The 23085-nt window shown below is 41.3% G+C and overlaps 1 protein-coding gene across 3 annotated transcripts in view; it reads right to left on the bottom strand.

Annotated features, from left to right (window-relative positions):
- Positions 1 to 2076: 2076 nt before the first annotated feature.
- SIRT1 (sirtuin 1) overlaps positions 2077 to 23085 on the bottom strand; it is a 39074-nt gene continuing 18065 nt past the window's right edge. For all 3 annotated transcript variants that reach the window (XM_059729877.1, XM_019484400.2, XM_059729876.1), the window contains exons 6-9: positions 19747 to 19826; positions 13583 to 13769; positions 11396 to 11971; positions 2077 to 4232 (exon numbers count right to left, since the gene is read on the bottom strand). In XM_059729877.1, coding sequence (XP_059585860.1) covers positions 3916 to 4232; positions 11396 to 11971; positions 13583 to 13769; positions 19747 to 19826 — 1160 coding nt within the window. In that variant the 3' untranslated portion in view covers positions 2077 to 3915. The remainder of the gene's footprint in view (positions 4233 to 11395; positions 11972 to 13582; positions 13770 to 19746; positions 19827 to 23085) is intronic.

Below are 23085 nucleotides of genomic sequence, written 5' to 3'. Positions count from 1 at the left end.
GGATAGTGAAGTAGATTGTGCAGGCTTGGTTTGGCAAGGATTCCCTATCACAACCATTTTTTTTTAAATAAACTGAACCAAAGGAAAGTGTTTGCATTTTCCAAAATACTCCTGAAAGCTCATATGCGTGGTGCAATTCAGACAGTTTAAGGTTTTTTTAGAAAATAGTAGGAGCATAGTGTTACATCATGATCAGCAAGTACTTTCAATCTCCTTTGTTTCTCCACTGTATTGCTATTTATTGCATCTCATGTACATGTTCTTGCACTACATTTGGGAGGCCATTAGTTTTTTACCAAGTAGCTTTTGGATCTCAAAATGGGAAAGAGAACTATAATAATCAAGGTTGAACATAGTCTTTCACAGTTCTAGACATTAGAATTAATATAGGCTATTAAACACTGTGAAGAGTTCACAAGCAAACAATGTGAAGAGTTATGATAATCAATAGCTCTTTTTTCTCCATTAATTTGTCTCGGTATGGTAGCTAACATTTTTTAAATTTAATTCCACCGATGAAGAAGTTTATAGATTTAGCAACTGCCACAGAAAAGTTCAGCATGCAAAATGGAGGAAGGAGAAGACATCATCTATTTTAGGACTCTGCTTCACTTCTGCCAAAATATTGATGGCAAAGATTCAGGGGTAAGCAAAAAAGCACATGTCATTGAGCCACATATAGAACAAGTTAGGATTATTCTTAATTTATTCCAAGCTGTATCTGAAAATACTTTCAGAGTTCACATGAATAATATGTAAATACTAATTCTGTGGAACACAGGAAGCTTGCTTTTATGTCTTTCCTTATTCCTACATATAGATTAATATGCTGCCTAGCGAACCGATTTACAGTAACTAGAATTAAAACTACAGAATATTTTCAAATGAAGTGAACTGTGGCTCATGGAAGCTTATGCATCTGCCATTCAGTTAATCTATACAGCACACTTCTATCATGTCTTCTGCCTGATTTCAGACTAACATGTTTAAACTACCTCTCTCTGCTGAATGTAATATAAGGTGCAGGGACAATGAGAGAATGGGTCCATCTAATTAAAAAAAGCCCACAAAAAACAAACTACCACCACTGGCATGCCACGTCAAATGGTCAAACTTTTCATGGAAAAGGAGATTAGGCTGCTCAACCTCCAATCATGCTTTCTTTTTCTAGAAGCCACTCAGTGACAGGATGTCTCAATGTCCTTGGCATTACTGTTTCTCTTAGACTGAGAAGCTCTAAGTCCAGCACTCAGTTTGCTTTCTTTTGACATCCTTTTAAATAAAAAGTAGGGGAGAAGAAAAGTCCACAGTGGCCATGTCTACACAAGATGCTGACTGTGCAGTTGTTAGTGCACAGTCATTTAGTACTTGCATGCACGACTGAGCAGTAGCATCGCCAACCGGCTTTTAGATGACACTGACTGCTATTACTGCACAGTGGCATGCAGCACACTTCATGCCACACAATACTACTGCACAGTAGTAATGAGCTACTGCGCAGTCAGCAAGCGTCTTGTGTAGACACGGCCAGTACATATTACAACCCATACCTGTTACTGTATTTACTCAAATCCAAAACAGGGTTCCTGCTAATTAACACGACGGAGGCCCTGGATCTTGGATTTCAGTACAAGGGGGGAGGGGGGTGGGGAAGCAGGTAGCTGCTGTGGCCTCATGCTAGGGTCAGGGTTAGAGTCACAGTTGCTGCTGCCCACCCCTCTTCCCCTGCCCCCAACCCGACAGCTTCTGCGCCTGTTTGCTTCTCCCCTCCCCCTTGCCACTTACTTTCTAGATCTGGCATGGCTTTACCCATACCCAGCTTGGGGCACAGAACATATGCTTGCTCTTGTTTTGGTCCTGGCCAGAGCTGTTACTTCTGCCACTGCTACTAGGCAGGGCTGGGGCCCTGCCAGAGGGTAAGCAGCAAGTGGGACAAAAGGGGGTAATCTTAAATTTAAGTAATCTTGGATTCAGGTAAATATGGTAATTTTTCTTAGTGACGCATATTGACAAATGCTAAACTTCCATAAGCCACCTTTAAAGCTTTTTACAAAAATTCTTGACAGAAACCAGAAGTCAAACAACAATTTTAATAGACTGTAGAACAGAGTATACGAGTATAAAACACTGGTTTTGTATTTCAAAAGTTGCAGGAAGAGAGCCAGTCATTTTAAACAGTCTTCTACAAAACATATGCCAGTAGATTACATAAAAGACACTATATACAATATAAAAGAGCAGAAAACAATCCTTACTGTAAAAATAATTTAAAACCAAGTTTTTCAATTTAAAATATCTCCTATAGCACAAACTAATACATTGTGACATGCAAGTTAAAACTAAACATATTGCATTCTTTAGGTGTAGCCAGATAAGAACTTGCTTTTAAATCTGGACCATGAAATGACATGCTGACATTTTTTTAGATGAACACAGAAGGCCATTCTTAATACATTCGTTAGCTAACTGATGTATTTCGTGTTTAAAGAACAGCTACTATACCTATTCCAAAATGTAATAAATATTAAAGCAAAGTATATGAATAATCTACATCTGTAGAAGTCTTTTTGGGCCAATGTTGAAAAACATAGTTTATAGAAAAAAATGCTTTACTTACTACTAGTGTGCAGTTTTACAAAATATTTAATTCCAAAGGCTTGGAAACAATATGCAGTTGAAAAAATGTATTGTGACATCCAGTTTTAAGGCAGCTTAACACTTGAAGGTACATTGTAGGAACCAATTTTTAGCTGCTTTGCTTTTTAGTACACATTATAGTAACAGATAGTAGTCATTCACCCAACAAGATGCATGGAACCTCCAAGAGGCACACTGTCAGGTTGAGTTATGATTATGCTGCATTTTACAAATTACTTTGGAAGCATTAACAAGGGTCTGCTTAATTTTTTAACACGTTCTTCTCTTTTTCTTCGTTATGTGATGAACGTACAAATATTTAGAAGAGATCTTTTCCTCCTTGCATCCCCCTAATAATACTAATATTACAAATTTATCATAGCTTACATATGGTCTTGGCAGTTCATCAAAGAAGTTTTTACTGCAAGCTGTATTATAGCAAGTTTATTTTATACAATAACTTAGAAAACTTTTGCCCTAGGGCATCCACTTTTCTGCCCAACCAAAGTGTATTCTCACAAATTTCTTACTGTCTGTCCTAATCTTGTAACACAATATAGACAGTGCTTCATGTCCACAGGAAATAAGAAAAGTCATCATTCAAAAAGCATGATGCTTCTCACAGCACTTTTTATTAGTCTCAGAAACGCAAAAATATTTTCAAATGCTTTCTATTCTTTTTCATTCTTAACTATGACTCACATTAACTATATCTCAAACATATAATCATTAAAGCAAAAGTTAGCTGCCACAGTAGGTCTTGGAAAATGCCAGTGTTTAATGACAGACTATGCAAGAACAAAAGATTTAGCAGAAACGTAAGGAGGTTTTAATTAAACCAAACTGTTACAAAGCAAAATAGGTGTGAAAATACCATTCTTTGGTCTAAATTAGCTGTTCCCTTTATATTAGTTTAACATTCCAATGGCTTTTTCAAAATTGTTCAAAAATAATATATGCTGAAATTCAGTACGCAAAAATACTGTATATATACACAACACACAGATGCCTGATCATACAAATGAACTTAAAAGTGAACACAGTGACAATTACTTAAAGATACTCTCAGTACCTTAAAAAAACCCAAAACATGGGTTAGTGTTGAGTGTGCAGTTATATTTTATTGAAAAAGTTATAAAACTATGCATGAAAATCTAGTTGTTTATAAATATTACATCTTTATGGTTTCCTTGCTCTAAATTTAGAAGTAAACATTCATTCTGACATGCCGAAAGCTCCTAATGCTGGTGTAAACTTCCTCTAACCAGTCTGATTACTTTACAGTTTGTTTGATGGATGGTCAGTCCCTATAGCTTCATTTATATAACCTGATTCATCAACTGCATCTTCTTCAACACCATCTTCCCCAAATGCAATTTCCTCTTCTCTTTCTGGAGCATCCTCTTCCTCCATGCCATTGTAGAATTCTTCAATCTCACTTTCATCTTCTACATCTAAACTTGGACTATGACAAGAACCAGTATCACTACTACTTCCACAAGAACTGGAAGATAAGACATCATCTTCAGAATCTGAGTACACCTCAGCACCATGGAAAATATAGCGATTTGGTGGTAAAAATAGGTATTGAGTACCTGAAACATTTAATAAACAGAATTATTATTTGCTTAATTGTTGACAATTAAAATGAAATTTATGGTAGAGTTTAGTCTTTAGAACCAGAACATGTAAATAGGAACTTATTTGCAAATGTACAGCACTCTCACAGAAATATCAGAGGTGCTAAACAGGATCATATATTAAGTCAACTTAGTTCAGTATCTAGCCTATATCAGTGAACACCAGATTCTCCACAGTAAAGTACTCTTCCTCCCCCCTCTGAGAATATATACTTGCTCAATGCAAATTATATACTGGTGTGCATAAAAACAAAAATGTTTTCCTGATCTCCACTGGTTATCAACTTAAGCCCTACAAGCATGAATTTCAGTTACCTATAAGTAGGGCCTGGTTTAAATAGTGGCGTAGCTCATGGTAGGGTGGCTCCTTTAATCTTAGTGTTTTCTCTGCATGGCCCCTGCTGCTGACTGGAAGAGGTGCCTGTCGGCCAGCACTCACTCCTGGTAATTGGGAGGTGAAAAGCGTGGTTTTATATGACAACAGTTTTTGCATCCCATCCAGTATGCAGCAAGCAGCAGGATGCAAAAAACTGCGGCATATTTAAAAGCTGCAGTTTTTGCCGCCTGGCCATCATGAACGAGCAGCGTGCAATGGGGCTGGCTGATAGGCTCCTCCACCAATCAGCGGCAGGGGGACAAGTGGGGGGAACTCCAAGAATAAAGGAGCTACTGCACCATGATTTAAACCAGGCCCTAGCCATAAGTCTTGGTTTTCAACATTATTGGACATATGATCATCTAATTCTCTGAAAAAGCCAACTATATTACTATTAAATACACAACAATGAATTCTACAGATAAAAAATGCTTGTTTCACTCTTTCATTTCACTCTGTATATTTGATTCCTTTTTAATATACCAATGTGTTTTATTTACTTTGAACGAAGCAGAATCATAACAATTTTTCTTGAATCAACCATGATTGTCCTAGATCTTCCCACTCCATTCAGAGAAGGTAAGTACACTTAATGTTTATTAATATATATTCTTGTCCATTTCCCAATATAAGTTGCATATACTTTTAGAGCTGGTTAATCTAAGCAACTTGTTACTTTGGAATATTGAATACTGGACCTGTATCCAGCTCTTCTTTCTACTCTAAGCCCCCATCTACACATCACACTTAAGGCATGATAAAGCAGTTAATCATGCCTTAAGTTGTGACTCAGCTATGTTTAATCAGTGAATGACATGATAAAATAAGCAATAAGCCACATAGTTATTCCACAAAAATTGTGTAATAACTTCGTGGCTTGTTCTTATCACCCCATTAATTGAATGTGTGGCCAGATGCTCCCCAGTTGTGCTTAAACTGCGAGTCTCATTGGCTGTGGGATTCACAGTGGGGGCAGTTCACTGACAAGGCTTGCAGTGGGGGCAGAACATGGAACACTGCCCTTGCTGTGAGCCCTGGCAGCTGGAGCTGGTGCAGGGGGAGCCTGGGATCGCAATCCTGGGCTCCCCCTGCACTAGCAATAAGGCTTGAAAGGTTGTGATGCACAATGCCACAATCATGCCTCCAGCTATATGTGTATGGAACCACAGGAGGCATGACTATGGATTGCGCATCACATCCTATCACACCTTTACCTGAACTTCTAGAGGAGCCCCAAGAAGTCATGATTAGCAGGGATTCAGGTGTTCTGTTTGCTGTGGAAAAATGCAGAGGGAGTGGGGCAGGGTTGGCAGGGGGGCTGGGGATGGGGCTAGAATGCACAGCCACAGGGCCCAGCTGAGGAGTGGGACAGAGCCATGAGCAACCCATGGGGAGTGGAGGGAGCTGGTGGGGGTGCTAACTTCTTGCTGTTGCGCATGCTCCTGGGGAGCAGTCGGGTGTCACAGGTAATGTGTCAGGGGATATGGTGGGGGAACCTATCCCCAAGATTTGTATGCCTGCAGCCATGCACAGGGCTGCAGCCTGGCCAGACACACACCAGGCAGGAACTATTTCCATGGCCCAGTGGGTAGGACCCAGCATGGGAGGGCAGAGCCAGGCAGCGGGACTCATTGCTGCTGCTGTTGGGACCCCCGTGTCAGCCAAATTGCCAGCAGCACAAGGAGTAACAGATTGGGGGGGGGGGGCATGCCGCTCACCTCCTCCAGCCCCTTGTGCGCCAGGCCGCAGCTCTATCCTGCCACACTCCCCCCTCCCAAGTCTGTTATTCCTTGCACTGCTGGCAGTGTACCTGGTGTGGGGGTTCCAGTGGCAGCGGCAGCAATGAGTCTCACCACCCTGCGCTCTCCTCTTGTCTGCTGCCTGCTGGATTGTGGAGGTGGCTTCTGCCAGATGCCAGTCTACCCAGGCTACAGCCTCATGCTCCACTGCAGGTGCACATGCCCCCTCCTGTCCTGCGACATGTTGCCTATGGTCAGGCACCTACCCTGCTCCACACACCCCTGCCCTGCCCCACACACTGGGAGGCTGGGGCCTGGAGGCAGTGGGTCCGGAGTCAGGTGCACCAGCAGGGCTGGGGGGAGGGGTAGAGGGGTGTGGGTTGGGAGTAAGGGGCACCAGCTGGGACAGGGGGCTTCAGGTCAGGAGTGATGGGCACTGGTAGCACTGGGGAGGGCTGTTACTTGGAAGTGAGAGGCACCAGCATATCAGAGCTGCTCAGTGCCACAAAGCAGTGGTGTGGGGGAATGGGGACAGCAGCAGCTAGACCCATGTCCTGGTGAGCAAAGGAAGCTCTGATTTTCTATGATGAAAAACCCTAAATTAAACACCAAAGTACATAGGTATTTAGAATTTATTTTATTATAATGATTGAGGCATTGGTAGCCTTCCAAACTGCTTTAAAATATAAATATATTAATAAAGGTGTTCAACTAATACCTATATATTAGTGGGGTTTCATTTTAATTGAGGAAAGACATGGATTTTGAGTGATTTTTATTTAAGAATTTTGAATTTTTAAAGAGAGAAAACCAGGTTCCTTGGAGATTCCAAGCTCTTTTAAGATAAGGAATGTAGGCTTTAACAAGGTAAAACTTCACATATATTATTCTAAGATTTAAAATAATCTTTACTTTAACAAAATAGCTGGTATTTATAACCTTTTTACCAATTTATCACATTCTTATAACAAACAGTTGTCTCTTCCTGGAAACTGTTGACGTTTTCCTGGAATTGTCAGCACTTTCTTAGTGAACATTATTACAGTAGCACAGAGAGAAAGTCTTTGCTTTAGAACTGGGGTGACTGACATATGGCTCCCATGGGCCTGGATATTTGGCACCAGGACAAGTAGTGGTAGCATGAATTGCCACAGCTCCCCCAGCTATGGCAGTTAATACTGCTGTCACTACCTGTCCTGCTATCAAGTTTCTGGACCTGTGGGGAACCTTGGCAGACCAGAAGATATGGCCCTGTACTCTGGATTAGGTTTGCAGGGCTGGATGAGTTGGGCACCACTGCTCTGGAGAGAGAATACATCAATTAAATTTTGTAATGGTAGTAACTTGTAAATATTTCACAGTGCTGCAGTAGGCTATGTGACTAGCAGTTTTCATCCATAAGGGCTTGTAGAAACTCCAAAATATCAGAACTGAAAATGCGTAAGAAAAAGCACTGAATTGCACTTACAAGATTCAGTTTCTATAGACTCTCATGCTATCATCATCCAAAATACTGCAGAATGGTTACAGTGCTGAATATAAATGAACAATAATTTTAGGTTTTTAATTTAGAATTTGAGAATCAACAATTTTTAGTTCTGCCAAATGCACAGCCATTGAAGTGTTGTCAAAAATAAGTATTTCTGATTATGTTCAATCACTTGAGTCTAGTTTTTACTTCAGTGCACTGTAACAGCTTGTTTGTTTTATTTAGGTAAACAGGAGAGAAAGGAATTCTGTTTTTCTTCAGACTATTTTCAGGCCTTTGTTCAGACATTGTTGTAGGATGTATCCATTATGGCACAGGCTAGCACTACATAGAGATTATCTTGTGTTAGACCAAAAACAGGAAGTGGCAGAGCCATTTTCAGCACAGTTTATTTGCACACTCATAGTGATACTCTGCGCTAACTCTGCATGTGCTAATTCTGGAACCGGGGCAGTGCATCTCCTCGTGGTTCTGCTTTACACCATACAGACATTGCCAAGTTGTCTTCCTAATGACTTTTTAAAAGACACAACTGTCATGGATGGGTACAAATAGTTCAGGAAAGACAGACAGGGGAGAAGAGGAGGAGTTGCACTGTTTGTAGAAGAGCCAGATGATTGCTCAAAGCTCCACTATGAAATTAGAGATAACCCAGAGACTTTCAACAGGCCTAAGGTTAGAGGGGAGAGAAACAAGAGTAATGTCGTGATAGGTTTCTGCTATAGATGTATGACATCTGCTGGGAGGGCAATACAGCAGTACACAGGCAATCCAGGAAGGTTTTTGAGAGTGCTGGAGACAAATTCCTGGTGCAAGTGTTGAGAGACTGAATAGGGGCCATGCTCCTTTGCTGCTCGGAAAGAGGGAGGGATTGGTGGGGGATGTAGAAGTGGATGACAACTTGGGCAGCAGTGACCATGAGATGATTGAGTTCAGGATCCTGACAAAAGGAAGAAAGGAGAGCAGCAAAGTATGGACCCTGGACTTCAGAAAAGCAGACATTGAGTTGCTCAGGGAACTCATGGGCAGGATCCCCTGGGAAGCCAGTCTGAGGGGGAGAGGAGTCCAGGAGAGCTGGCTGCACTTTAAAGAAACCTTACTAAGGGTGCAGGAACAAACCATGCTGATGTACAAGAAGAACAGCAAATATGGCAGGTGACTATCTTGATTTAGCAGAGAACTCTTCAGTGAACTTAAACACAAAAAGGAAGCTTACAATAAGTGGAAACTTGGACAGAGGACTAGGGAGTAGTATAAGAATGTGGGGCGAGGTGGGCACGCTGAAGGGGAGGGACAGAATCCAGCTAGGTCTAGACAGGTTAGAGGTGGGCGGATGAGAATAGGATGGAATTCAACACACACAAGTGCAGGGTACTACATCTAGGGAGAAGGAACCAGCAACACACCTATAGGCTGGGAAACACCCCTCTTGTCAAAACAGTGGCAGAAAGGGATCTTGGAGTCATTGTTGATTCCAGGATGAACACAAGCTGCCAATGTGAGGAAGCGGTCAGTAAGGCTAACCGCACCTTGTCGTGCATCTACAGATGCATCACCAGCAGGTACAGGGAGGTGATCCTTCCCCTCTATGTGACATTGGTTAGGCCGCAGTTGGAGTACTGCATCCGGTTCTGGGAGCCGCACTTCAAGAGGGATGTGGCTAGCATTGAGATGGTCCAGAGGAGGGCCACTCGCATGGTCAAGGGGCAGCGGGTCAGGCCCTACAAAGAGAGGCTGAAGGGCCTGAATCTATTCAGCCTCCACAAGACAAGGCTAAGAGGGGATCTGGTGGCCGTTTACAAACTCACCAGGGGGGACCAGTGGGAATTAGGTGAGGCTCTGTTCTCCTGGGTACCACCAGGGGTTACTATGAATAACGTCCACAAATTGTTCAGGCTGGACATCAGGAGACATTACTTTACAGTAAGGGCTGCCAGGCTCTGGAATGGGCTCCCAAGGGGAGTGGTGCTCTCTCCTACCTTGGGGGTCTTCAAGAGGAGGTTGGACAGATATTTAGCTGGGGTGTTATGACCCCGCACTCGGTTCCTGCCCGGGGCGGGGGGTCGGACCTGATTATCTGTTTTAGGTCCCTTCCAATCCCAAGCACTATGAAACTATGAATATTGCTCGGGCATGCAGGGATGAAATCAGGAAGGCCAAAGTACAGCTGGAGTTGCAGCTAGTGGACAGAAAGCTGGCTGTTTTGTCAGGTTCAACCGGTAATGGTCAATGGCTTGAGGTCTAGTTGACAGCTGGTATCAAAGTGGAGTGTCCCAGGGGTCAGTTCTGGGGTCAGTTTTGTTCAAAGTCTTAATTAAGGATCTGGAAGATGTGATGGACTGCACCCTAAGCAAGTCTTCGGATGACACCAAGCTGTGGGGCATAGTAGATATGCTGGAAGGTAGGGCTAGGATTCAGAGTGACCTAGACAAATTGGATGGTTGAGCCACAAGAAATCTCATGAGGTTCAATAAGGACAAGTGCAAATACTGGGCTGTGTTAGTAGGAGTGTTGCCAGATCAAGGGAAGTGATTAGTTCCCTCTATACTGTGTTGGTGAGGCCATATCTGGAGTTGTGTGTCCAGTTTTGAGCCCCCCACTATAGAAAGGATGTGGACAAGTTGGAGAGAGTCCAGTGGAGGGCAGTGAAAATGGTTAAGGGACTGGGGTGCATGACTCACGAGGAGAGGCTGAGGGAACTGGGCTTACTTAGTCTGCAGAAGAGAAGACTGAGGGGGGGATTTGATAGCAGCCTTTAATTACCTAACAGATGCTTCCAAAGAAGATGGGGCTAGACTAGACTGCTCTCAGTGGTGACAGGTGACTGAACAAGGAGCAGTGGTCTCAAGTTGCAGCAAGGGAAGTTTAGGTTGGATATCAGGAAACTCTCACTAGGAGGGTAGTGAAGTACTGGAACTGGGTTACCTAGAGAGGTGGTGGAATCTCCATTTTTGGAGGTTTTTAAGACCCAGCTTGACAGCCCTTGCTGGGATGATCTAATTGGGGATGGTCCTGCTTTGAGCAGGGGGTTGGACTAGATCAGCATTTCTCAACCTGTGGGTCACAAGAATATAGGAAAGGGTTGTGAACAAACTTTAAAAATGGATTCTCCTTTAAAGGAGAAAAATGGGGGAAACTGGGTTTCCTTTGCAGGCTGGCAGAGTTCCAGTCTGCAAGGGGCTGCCTGAGGCCTCCCATGCTCCACACGTACCCACCCCGTGCCCACACACTGGGGATGGGGGGCACTGGGTTGGGGGTGAGGGGCACTGGGTCCCAGGATTGGCCATTGATGTTTACAAATGGGTCCTGGTACAAAAAAGGTTGAGAACCACTGGACTAGATGACCTCTTGAGGTCCCTCCCAACCCTAATTTTCTATGATTCTTTGTACTGTGGAATTTAATACCACTCTACTGAAAATGTCAATAGTCAACAGAGAAAATTCTACAACATCTTATTGATTTAAAGTCCTTCCAAACCTATATCAAAATAGGAAGTCAAATGTTGACACTTACCATCAAGCCGCTTGCTAATCTGTTCTTTTGCACATCTGTTTGGCCAACACTTCCTCAAAGTTTCAACTGATGAAGTTATATCATTTTTTTCTTTCTGTTCTCCATTGTTAGCTCCATTTTCTTTTGGATGTTCTAAATTCGTTAACTGGCCAGTAATACTTTCAGGATTTTCTGAGGATGTCTGTACCTCCTGGAATTTCTCCACGCAGTTCCTACTAGAGTCTGAGGCAAGTTCAGAATTTTCTGCCCTACATTTTGTTGGATGCTCTGAGAGCACAACCAAAGAGTCTGGGGGAGTTGCTCTTTCAGGTGAACTAGAGTCTTCAGAAACGTTTAAAGGGGTAGGTGGTAACTCAGCTGAATTCATTTCAAGCTCCTTGTGCATTCGTGGTGGTTTTTCTGTTATTTCTGAAAGTTTTATGGAGTTGTAGCAAAGTTCTGTATATTCACTACTCAGCCTTTGACATAGTTCATTAATGATTACATCACAGTCTCCAAGAAGTTCCACATCAAAGTGTAGATGAGGCAAAGGTTCCCTATTAATTAATATCTGAGGCACTTCATGGGGGATAGAACCTATACACAGAAGAGATCAGTTACTACTAAACTTTAAAAGTGCTTAAGGAATTTTATGCTTGCCAACAAAATTTTACCAATTGTTGAGCTGCCTTAATATGATCAATGAAAGTTTGGTAACTGGTGTTTTCAAAGTTCTCCAGGTATGCCCACTTTGTAACTTGATCTAACCAAAGTTTAAGCAAGCCATCAAGTAGAAATCAGTCAGACAGTAATGCTAGGTGCTTTACCTGAAATTTTGTGGTTCTATGTAATCATCTCTATCAATCTCCCTTTTAACAATATCAGTGGTGCTCAACTTCCAGCCCAAGCCAGATCTGGCCCATGGGTTTCCTCATGGGTCTAGAAATATGCTGGTGGGGAAGCAGTGGCAGCATTAATTGCTACTCCACTGCTGCCAGATCTTTGGGCATGTGAGAAGCCCTGCCAAACAGATGACACGGCTTGGCTTGTAGGGCTGGATCCAATGTGCAGACTGACCCCATGTGCTGATCCTGCACATGGAATTGGGCCCACAAAACTGGAAGATTGAACACCACTGAACTAGATCAAAATTATTTCATTTGAAATGCAAACCTATTTACACACAAAACAGCTTAGTTCACCTCCTGCAGATGGTACTATGAATAAAACTGGCTTGCTGACCACCAATGATTCTTTCAGATGTGAGACTAGAGATCCAGTTATTCACCAGCAATGATCGGTGCAGTAGAGGTTTTTTTTTTTTTCCTTACTGCACATTCCCTATGTTGCCTAAATAGACACATATGGCTACAAAGGGGAAAATGGGTCATGAGGGAATCAAACACTGCTCTACTGCAGTGAGCAACAGATGCAGGGCTTCAACTTGCAGTCACTTTCCCCAAGCAGCTGTGGGGAAAAGTGGTGGTTGTGGCTAGGTCTTAGTGACTGCTTGCCTCTGGCTGGCACTGGGTCACTCTAGACCTCTATCTAAAAAGGTTGCCAACTGCTGCAATAGGCAAACAAAGCTTTGCTGACAATGGATTTCAGCACTTTCTGAAACAGCAATCAGGATAGTTTTGTCTAGTCTGCAACAGCACAAGTGGTTTCAGTATCAGTTCCAGGGATGAAGGATACTAAAAATTCTCTACAAACACTGTTCAGTATTTAATGTGCACACTAGTAAGATTATTAGAAGAAAAATATGTAATCCAAATGAGTGGGAACTGGAAAAAATCATGACAAGTGAGAATAGAAGCTCAAAAACACCTAGATAAGCAAATATTCTTGTGAAGAAATTTAATTTGTTTTAGACTATATTTTCACTATTTAGAAACATGATGCATTTTTTATTTTAAGAAATACTTACTATAGATTCAACTTTACTATTTTGTCCCTCTTCCATTTCAGATTTGTACCAGCAACCTTCTGCAGACTTCCCACCCCCCCCCCCCCCCACAACTTAGGCAGGGGGAAAGGGATTTTAGTCCAATTTCTGCACTTAACCAGAACCTAGGAAGCTCTTTTAGCAAATTTTTGGGTTCCGTACAACAAAAACTCCGATATGCATTACCTGAGATTTTTAAACAATGGGTTTTTTCCCCTGTTACCCCCAACACAAGAAATCAAGCATCTTCAATAGACACTTACTTGGAATCAGTGCTACTGGTCTTACTTTTAGTGAAGACCCAATTACAATAAGGAGATCTACTTCATCTTTGTCATACTTCATGGCCCTATGGAACTGCTCTGGTAAGTTCTCTCCAAAGAATACTATTTCTGGCTTCATAATAGCGAGTGGTTCATCGGGTGGACATCTGGGACATCTAGGAACAACCTGCATCATAAATAACTGTATTACAATCATAGCTTCTGGATTTAAAAGGAAAATTCAAGTCTGAACTATTCACGATCATTAGTTTTGTCAAAAAAACAACTTTCTGGTGCACTTTTATTTTTTCTACTCTGTTACTACTCTGCATGTCTCCTGTGCACTCCAACTTTGCTGTTCAGTATATGCAGCAGTATACAAGTGAGAAGATAACACTGAGAATAGGAAGGCAGCCCATGAGCTGAGGAACTGTCACCAAAGACTGCAGCACTGTCTTCAAATACCAACCCCTCTGACCTCAAAGGATGGTCAAGAGACTATATTACTGCCTGCTGCTGTGAAGAGACACAAGGAAGCATCTGCAGATTTCTAAGCTGAAACATTTTCTGAGAGCTAGTGCAAAACTTGTGTAAAAAAGCTTTTTCAGTTAAGATCCACAAACTATTTTTTAAAGACAGGAAAAAACAAGTATCTAGTATCAGTGTTTGTGGAATTTATTTTTTTGATTAAGCTGCTTAGGTTTCCGGACAATGACCCTTTCTCTTTCAATAAAGGCAAAAAAATCAAAACCCTTGTCCTCTGTATTGTTAAAAATAAAGAAAAAAGAAAAGGCCAATAACATCCTGGCATGTATTAACAGGAGCATCACATGCAAGTCAAAGGAAATGATTATTTATTCAGCACTGGTGAGGCCTTCCCAGAAATCCGATGTCCAGTTTTGGGCACTACTTTTCAAGACAGAGATAGATATATTGGGAAATTGGGAAGTTTTCAGCAGAAGCCAAGAAAAATTATTAGAAGTCTAGAAAAAATGACTTACAAGAAAAGATTGGATAAACTGGTCTGTTTAGTCTGTAGAAGAGAAAAAATGGGGATTTGGTAAATTCAGTTGCCAACAGGGGGTGTTTGTAAAGATGGCATCAATTATTCTGTGTCGATAAGAAACAGGACAATAGCAATAGATTAAAATTGGAAAAAGGGAGTTTGTATCACATGGAAGGAAGAACTTTCCAACTGTAAGAACAGTTAAACATTGGAACAGATTACTAAAGAAGTTGTGGAAAAGTTCCAATGATGGATATTCAAGTGCTTAGACAGACAAACACTTGGCAAAGGTGGTTTAAAGAGGTGATACTGCCTTGAGTAGGGGGTTGGACTAGATGATTTCCTGAGGTTCCTGTTCGTTAATAATATTAGTTGTGACTATTGAAACTCTCCTTGTAGCATTAGTCTTTCACAGTAAGCCCTGTCAGGTGTTAAAGTAATTGTGTGATGGGATCCAATTCCAACAGCTGTGCATCATGCCACACCACGATTTTTGGGATGTGGATTGATCCTAATCGCACCATTATTTTAAAGTGAACCTTGCAATCTTGCTTTTTAAAGTGCCTGGTCATGGCAAGCCTGGAAGCTTGCTGGGACCCTTGAATGCCTTGCTCTGCTGTTCCCACCTTGCCCTGGGATTTACTGTGATCCCACACTTCAAAGTGCCTTACAGGAGTTGCAGGGCAAGGCTCTTTAAAGTTCCGTTAACAGGTGTTGTTAATCTTGTTCCACAGTTCCTGTGGGGAGCAAAGTTGCATCCACAGGCTCCTACAACCTGCCTTGTTCTGTATTTCTTCCACAGCATCTTTTAATTGCACATGGGTGTGGAGATCTGTGGCCTACAGTAGGGGCTGGGTTGTAAACAGTGGCACGCAGTGGCAAAAGGTTCCCAAATCCTTGTCTAGCTTAAAGAGGACTGGATACATAGTAATTATATCCTTCATTTTCTCCAACATTTCCTTCCTTTTATTCTAGGATAAAACAAAAATTTTTATCCAAATATTTTTTACTCCTCAGATAAAAGATCTAATTATTTGGCCAAAAGTACTCCCCAAATGAAACAGCTTATGCCTGTAGGTAATTTAATGCATTGTAAGCAGCTTCTAAGTTCACGCTTCAGTGTTATACCTCTTTCAATTACTAATTTCTCTGCTAGTTCTCAAAAGGTTGTCAGTTAGGAGTACCACTTATTCTAAGAGCTGAAATTGATATTAAGTGGTTAAAGCTAGTCAACTGCCCCTTCAAATCACAGGGTACCACCATGGCCCCATAACATAGTTTTCATTCTTAGGCATATTTCTTTCACAGGGAAGTTCAACTTAACATGAAAGTTTTGATTGGTTCTCTGAAGCAATGGATAATTTTTTGTTGTTGGTTTCACAACATCCAAAAATTGGTGGATCTCCATTTCTAATACAAAACCTCTGCCACGTCTCAGAAATTCTTGAAGCAGTCAAAAGGCAAAACAGCAGCAATGTTCTAGGGAGAAATTGAAGGGGAAGTCATGTTTTGTTCCAAAGTTTATTCCAGATGGCCTACAACTGCTTCATCCTCCAAAATAGAGGGCCACTGATACTGGTAAAAAGATATTACAGTGCCATAACTGATATCAGAGATGGGTACAACACTTCGGCTGCATTGGGAACATTCTTTAATCCTTTTGAAGGTTCAGATCAAGTGTAGCTGAAGAATAAGCAGCAGCAGTGGGGTGGTTTCTATTTTACCAAGATCTTTTACAATCAACCCTCATCCTGTCGCAGGTTAGGAGGAAGTAAAAAGCTGGCTAAAATTTTTATTTCAGTAGAGGAATCCTTTGATGTAGGATGACAGCTGGCTGAAGGAGGAACAGAGCAAAGAAAAGTTTCTGAGGAATCAAAGGACTCAAGATCGCAGGCAAAAGTGATATTTTAATAGTGGATAGCTGAAGAAGGAAGGGTCAAGACTGGGACTTCTGTATGGATTTAAACCCCAAAGCTATTTACCAGAAGGAAGAAGAAAGGGAGTCCTTGCAGTTTAAGTAGAGAATTATCTGGTGTTTCAGACCTAGATGACCATTTCATCTAAAATGGGAGACAAAGGTTGGCCTTTAATAGTTTGAAGAGGCAGTGGGAACCAAGGGGTATAACAAGACAGGAGAGAAACTGGAGATACTGTAGAGGCTACTGGGGGGCACACTGAAGTTTGGACATACTATTTCCTTCCCACTGACTTCTTAAGAGTTGAAAGCTATATTCACCAGCAGGAACATTAACATTGTACAAAAATAAACTGTTCAGGACTATTCAGAACCTGGGCTTGCCATAGGAAGACAGCCCTAAGTAACTCCAGGTAGCAATACAGCAATGCAGGATGGCCAGAGAAATTGTAAGTGCTTGCATCTGGGCTAGAAAGTCTGTTCTTATTGCAAGGTCCTGGTCCTTTAAAAGTCCTATACCCTGAACAAAGAAAATGCCTGTTTTCTCTAGGTATACTTCTTAAGATACCATTTATTCAAACTACAGGTTATAGCAGGGGCGGGCAATTATTTTGGGTGGAGGGCCACTTACTGAGTTTTGGCAAGCCATCAAGGGCTGCATGACAGGCAGCCAGGAGCAGATAAATATTAATTTTCTAAAACTTTAGGGGCCTGACGGGCCACATCCGGCCCCCAGGCCACATTTTGCCAACCCCTGGGTTATAGGAAGACAGGGTTAAGAAGAAAGTGGTGAAACTCTAGTAGTGTTTTTTTTAACAAAAAACCTGTATAAATGAGAAGAGCCAAAGAGGAAGTTTGCTTTATCAGATGATCAGGCTTTGTAATGATCTAAATATTCAAGAGAGAGGAAAGGACATGGAGAATTGGCAACTAAATCAAAATAAATAAAGCTTTGTGCAACTACATGCAGACAAAAATTAAGCTACATGCAGCCTCAGTGAAACAGGAAAAAAAAAATTCGAAGTTGAAAAACAGACATTACAAGTAACATTCCTAATAGCAATATAAACCAGATTTGGTCTGTGGATATTTCATGTTTTAAAGAATTACAAGGTGTTGACCAGAAACCATACATGCAACCCTTAAAGAATGCTACAGTCACCAGGTAAAGGTCAGTTTTATCTGAACTTTCTTTTTTTAAATCTAGTCACTTTTAAATCTGTATTTTAGTAATTTTTTGAAAGAATCTCATCTTTCTTCAGCCATTATATTTTAAATTGGTTTGGAAAGCTTGTATCTTTCAGCCTGCATTTCTCATTTTAACAGCCATTTTTGGAAACTGTTCTATGCATCTGTGACAGAACATTCAAAGCCACACTTTCATAGAAAGAAAAGTCCTATCTACTAGGTTTGGACTCTATATTGGAACAGAACTTATCTGCAAACACATGTTCAAATAATCAGGGTGAATTCTCTCAGGTTTGTTCTCCAGCTAGAGAAATTTACCTAGAGCTGTGTGTACAGACATTCCAATGCTGAGTCCATGAAGAATGAAGAGCTTGCTGTACTGACACTATGCAACCAGGGGGTGGAGGTCCTGTGCATACATCTCAGAATGCTCTGCAGTCTCCTGTATTCTGCTTGGGGACAGATTGTAGAAGTGCAAAGAGCAGCCCGGTCAGCTTGTGTTTCCCTGTAGCGCAAGGTGAGGAATGTGAAGGGTGTGTGTTCTGCTTCCTGCTGGAGCAGTGAAGTCCAGCAACCCTTGCACAGTCTCCCTGGGGAGGGTGGAAAAGGGGTGGGAAGTGGGGATGTTGAAGTACTGTTCTCTTCTGATAATCCACAACATGTATAGAGATTTGTTCTCCGAGGAGAAACTCTGCCAGGACTGAATAACCCTGTTTGTTCCCAAGTTATTTTTTTCTTGGACCCAGTAGAAAAAGCCTGAACATCTGTACACTCATGGTTTCTTAGGAGAAACCATGTCTGTATGAGGCCCTTGTTTACATCTTCCAGATCTTCCTGCCTAACTCAGCATTTTCTCTGCCTCTTGAAGGGAAGGGAAGAAAGAAACGTCCTCATCCAGACAGTTTTTCCTCAGAGAGTTGCCCCTCTCCCATGAGAAACCATGAGTGTACAGATGTTCAGGCTTTTTATCCTAGAGTAAAAAGGGCAGCTCCAGGAGAAAAATGACATGGGAACAACCAGGGCTAAATCACTCCCAGGAGAGTTTCTTCTGGAAAAACAAATCTCTGTACATGCTGTGGCTTCTCTCAGAAAAGAACACAGTCTTCCAACATCCCTGCCCCCCCCGGGGGAAGACAATGTGTTGCTTACTGGATTCTGCTGCTCCAGGAAGGATAAAAACACACCGCCTTCACAATCCTCACCTTTTGCTGCAGGGAAACACAGGCTGACTATGGGCCGTCTGGGCTGGACAATCGAGGCTGCCCCATGCACTACTGCAATCTGTCGCCAGGCAGACTAAGGGAGCCTGCAAAGCATGCTGAGATGCATGCATAGGGCCCACCCCCTGGCTGAATAGTGTCAGCACTACAAGCTCTCCACTCCTCATGGCCTCAACATTCGAACAGCTGTGCACGTGGCTCTGGGTAAGTTTCTTTGCCAGGAGAACAAATGTAGGAGAGTTCTCTTTGATTATTTGAACGTGTGCCTGCTTACGTGGGATCTCTCTCACAGCCCAGAGTATTAGAAGTCTGACAATAGTTTCAAAGAAGCCTTTGAAAATATGCATTAGACACGGTATTTCAAGGAAAGAATATTACTGAAGTTTTAACAATGTTGCCATATGAATCACCCATTGCTCATTTAACAATTATTTAAATTTAGATTGAACAAGATGCTGATTGGACATTTATAGGGAAACAAAATAATATGAAGAATTTCTTACCTTTGTTCCTTTCTTTTGATTTTAGATTAAAAATTTCACGAATGTTAAATCCAATGTACGTCTTACCATTCATGATATTTCTATCTTGCTCAATTAATTATATAGTAAGACTAGTACAATTAATTTGTTTCATGGTCTGGTTTCCATTTGGGTTACAAGTGCTGCATGGAGACCTTGAAAGATAAATTCTTTCCTGAAGTGCTTTCAATTTCATGAAATATTTCAGTAAACATGTTATATACAACTTAAAAAAAAAAGTGATGTTTTAAGCAACTGAGGCTGTATTTATAAAATTTATTAGTAAGTCATGACCAGTTAAAGTATTCTTTTACCTGATTAAAAATGTCTCCTCGAACAGCTTCACAGTCAACTTTGTATTTACAGATTAGACAGGAAGCTGTAGCAAAAGAACCTGTAAAGAATCACATTGGTGAAGTTGAGAATTGTTCACCTATGCAAAAATGAAACCTTGATTAAAAACATTATTTAGACTGAACTGTTGACAATGCTAGAGGCCTAATCAAGTTTTCTAATAAATAACTTAAAAAATCATTAATAGCACTAAAGATGAAAAAGAACAGTTACTTTAAATGCAGTTCTTCCAATTCAATGCAGGCATGCATTTATCTCATGTGCAAGATTGATTTTTTTTCTTAAGAGCCCAGCATCACTGTATGTGCTCTGTACTACCTCACACTTTCATACATGGGCATAAATAGTAGGATGCCATGACCCTTCCTCACCTATAGTCCTCCTGGTGCAAAGGACTGCAAAGTGGGGCTAGAGGGCAAGCTATGGGAGTTATGTTGATGACATCTCAAGGAACCACGGTTACTGGGGAGTAACCTTTTTTAGAACGTAGGATATATCCACTACAGGCGACCAGCAAGCGTATCATCAAAGTTACAAAAGCAGCTGTACTGGTACTGCTCTTCCAACCTTGGTATCCAACCTGACTACTTTGTCAAATGTATAATATTTAACAAAGTTACAGTGGATTGCCCCATGCAGCTGCATGAGAGGTGCATGTTTGCTTAATGCACCATCTGTGAAGCAGATAGAAGATGCTACTTGTGCTCTGGTGGAATATTCCTTGATGTTCAGAAACAGAGGAGAAATACACTGTGTGATTGAATTTGAAATTTTCTGCAGTGAGATGGGCTGGTTTTTCAGTGTACCAAACATGGCTGTAAAAGGTAGGAGAAAACTTAAAGCAGCATGATCCCTCAAATGTAATGGGAAAAGTTCTGAAGATGTCTCATGTTTGTAGTGATTAGGTAGAAATTGATAGGGTCTGACAGTCACCTTAAAGATAAATTTGGGATGTGGTTTCATTGCCAGCTTATCCTTGCAGAATACTGTTTAAGTCCACTTACAGGAGTTTGGAGCTCTGCAGCTTTCTGCACCGAGTATAACACAAATTGATGGCAAATCATTTACGTAGAACATTCAGATACTGGTTCAAAAGAAGACGGTATAAGTTTGGGAAGGGTGATCATATGGGCCCAACAAGTTCTTTGATCAGAGAGTAGGCAAGAAGAAAGGCCTTGAGGAATATTGATAACATTGATTGTGAGAAAACCAAATTTAAACTATATTGAAACATGACAGGCTGGAAATGCAATGAAGTGGACTAAGGGAAGTTTACTGCTAGTCATGCATTTGGCAGCAGCTGGGTATAGCTTAAGATCTTCAGTAGTGGGCTCTCAACTGGCATATTAGTACTCTAAGCATACTAAATAGAGAATTGTTTCCATTTGGAAGAGTAAGGTTTCCTGGTGGAAGTTCTCCTGATCAGCACAAGACTTTTCTACACCTCTTGGGAACAGTATCTGCCAGCATAGCCCAGGCAAACAAACAGGTGAACAAACTTAGGAACTGGATTCAGTACCAGACTCTGGTTCTGGGATATCCAGACAAGACAAGTGTATTGGAGGCCACTGAGACATCTACAGTAGATATGACACCCAAAACTACACTGGCTAATATGCTGCTATCATGATGACTAAGACCTTGTCCTATCTGATCTTGCTCATGCTTGGCACATCTACACATGCTCCTATGGTATCGTTGTTACTGCACCGTCATTTAGTACTTCCTTTAGAAAACTGTTACTGTGCCATGCCAGCAGCACATGGTTATTTTTAGCTGCTACATTACCACAGTATTTTGTATTTGTATAAGTATTTTGTACTCAGTAGCAAATAAGACTATGGTGGGAGTCTCCCCCTGAAAAAATATTACATGTAGGATGGATTTCTGCAGTGAAATATTGAGGCTGATTAGCACATTCTGCACAGAAAGTCTGCTAACTCACTGCTGAACCCTAAAAAGTGTAGAGCTAGGGCTGTTGCTGGCACTAGCCCCAGAATTTGATGGCATCCAGCCAAAGAGGGGATGTGCCCTTCTGACTTGTACTGTACACTAGATACTAGTCAGGATTTCCAGTCTGTTTCAAACAGAAATGTGAATTTATAGAGCGTGCATGTTGGCTTTTTTGCCCTTCAGCCAATATAAGGTACTGTTACTTCTGCTGAACAGTTCAGTGCCCTGAAGACAAGTCTCCAGTTATAGCCTATACTTCTTCTTAGTTCCCACTGCTGAAAACCATCTCAGTAGCCAGAGAATTGGTCATGGTATCTTATGGCAACACATGAACAAGCTGCTCATACCATAGTGAGGCAAGCTGGGATATAAGCTTACAGCACCCCAGCTACTCCATAATACCTACCTGTATGCTTGCTCTTAACTAACAGTAAATGCAAGGTAATGTTAAGTACCAGGCTTTGTTTTGTAGGTTCATCTTAAAGATATCTGCAAAGGTAAATGTGCATTGCTGTATTAAATATTTTGTGGTCAATTTTCATATTAACAACTGCATAACCAGTTTTACTGAACAAAATCTAAGTCATAGCAAGATAGGGTTGGAAGGAACTTCAGAAAATCATCTAGTCCAATTCTCAGCTTAAAGCAGGATCATTCTCAACCTAAACCATACTAGTTAAGGATTTGTCTATGCTGCACTTAAAAGTTGAGGAGGAAGAACTACAGCCTCTCTACGCAATCTGTTGTATCATTCAACTGTGCCATTATTAGAAAGTTCTTCTTAATATACAGTGTCTCCCTTATTGCAGTTTAAACCAATTGTTTCTTGACCTATCCCATATGGACAGACAACAGTTGATCCCTATCATCTTTACAACTCTTTTCTATCTGAAGACTTAAATTCCCTGTCCAGTTTTCTCATCGCCAGACTAAATAGTCGCAGTTCTTCCAACTTTGTAAGCTATGCTTTCTAGACCTCTAATCAACTTCACTCTTTGCTTAGCACTTTCCAGTTTTTCCTTGCCTGTCTTGAAATGCACTGCCTAAAACTAGACATATTATTTCAAGTGAGGCCTCACTATTGCTGAATATAGAGTGGAAGAATAACTCCATATGGCTTGCATGCAACCCTACTGTTAATATATCTTGGGATCCTATTGCTTTTTTGCAACTGCACATTGACTCATATTAAACTTGCAGGATATTGTAACCCCCAGGTCCTATTCTGTAGTAACAGATCATTATTCCCCAGTCTGTATATGTACCTTTGATTGTTCCAACCTAAATACAGTATTTTGCATTTGTCCTTATTTAAGGCCAGCTGATTTACTTCATATGCGTTTTCA

Source organism: Alligator mississippiensis, chromosome 6, assembly GCF_030867095.1.
Source record: "Alligator mississippiensis isolate rAllMis1 chromosome 6, rAllMis1, whole genome shotgun sequence".
NCBI classification, from domain to species: domain Eukaryota; kingdom Metazoa; phylum Chordata; order Crocodylia; family Alligatoridae; genus Alligator; species Alligator mississippiensis.
Note: the sequence above shows the minus strand (reverse complement) of the source record. Positions and strands in the feature narration are given on the sequence as shown.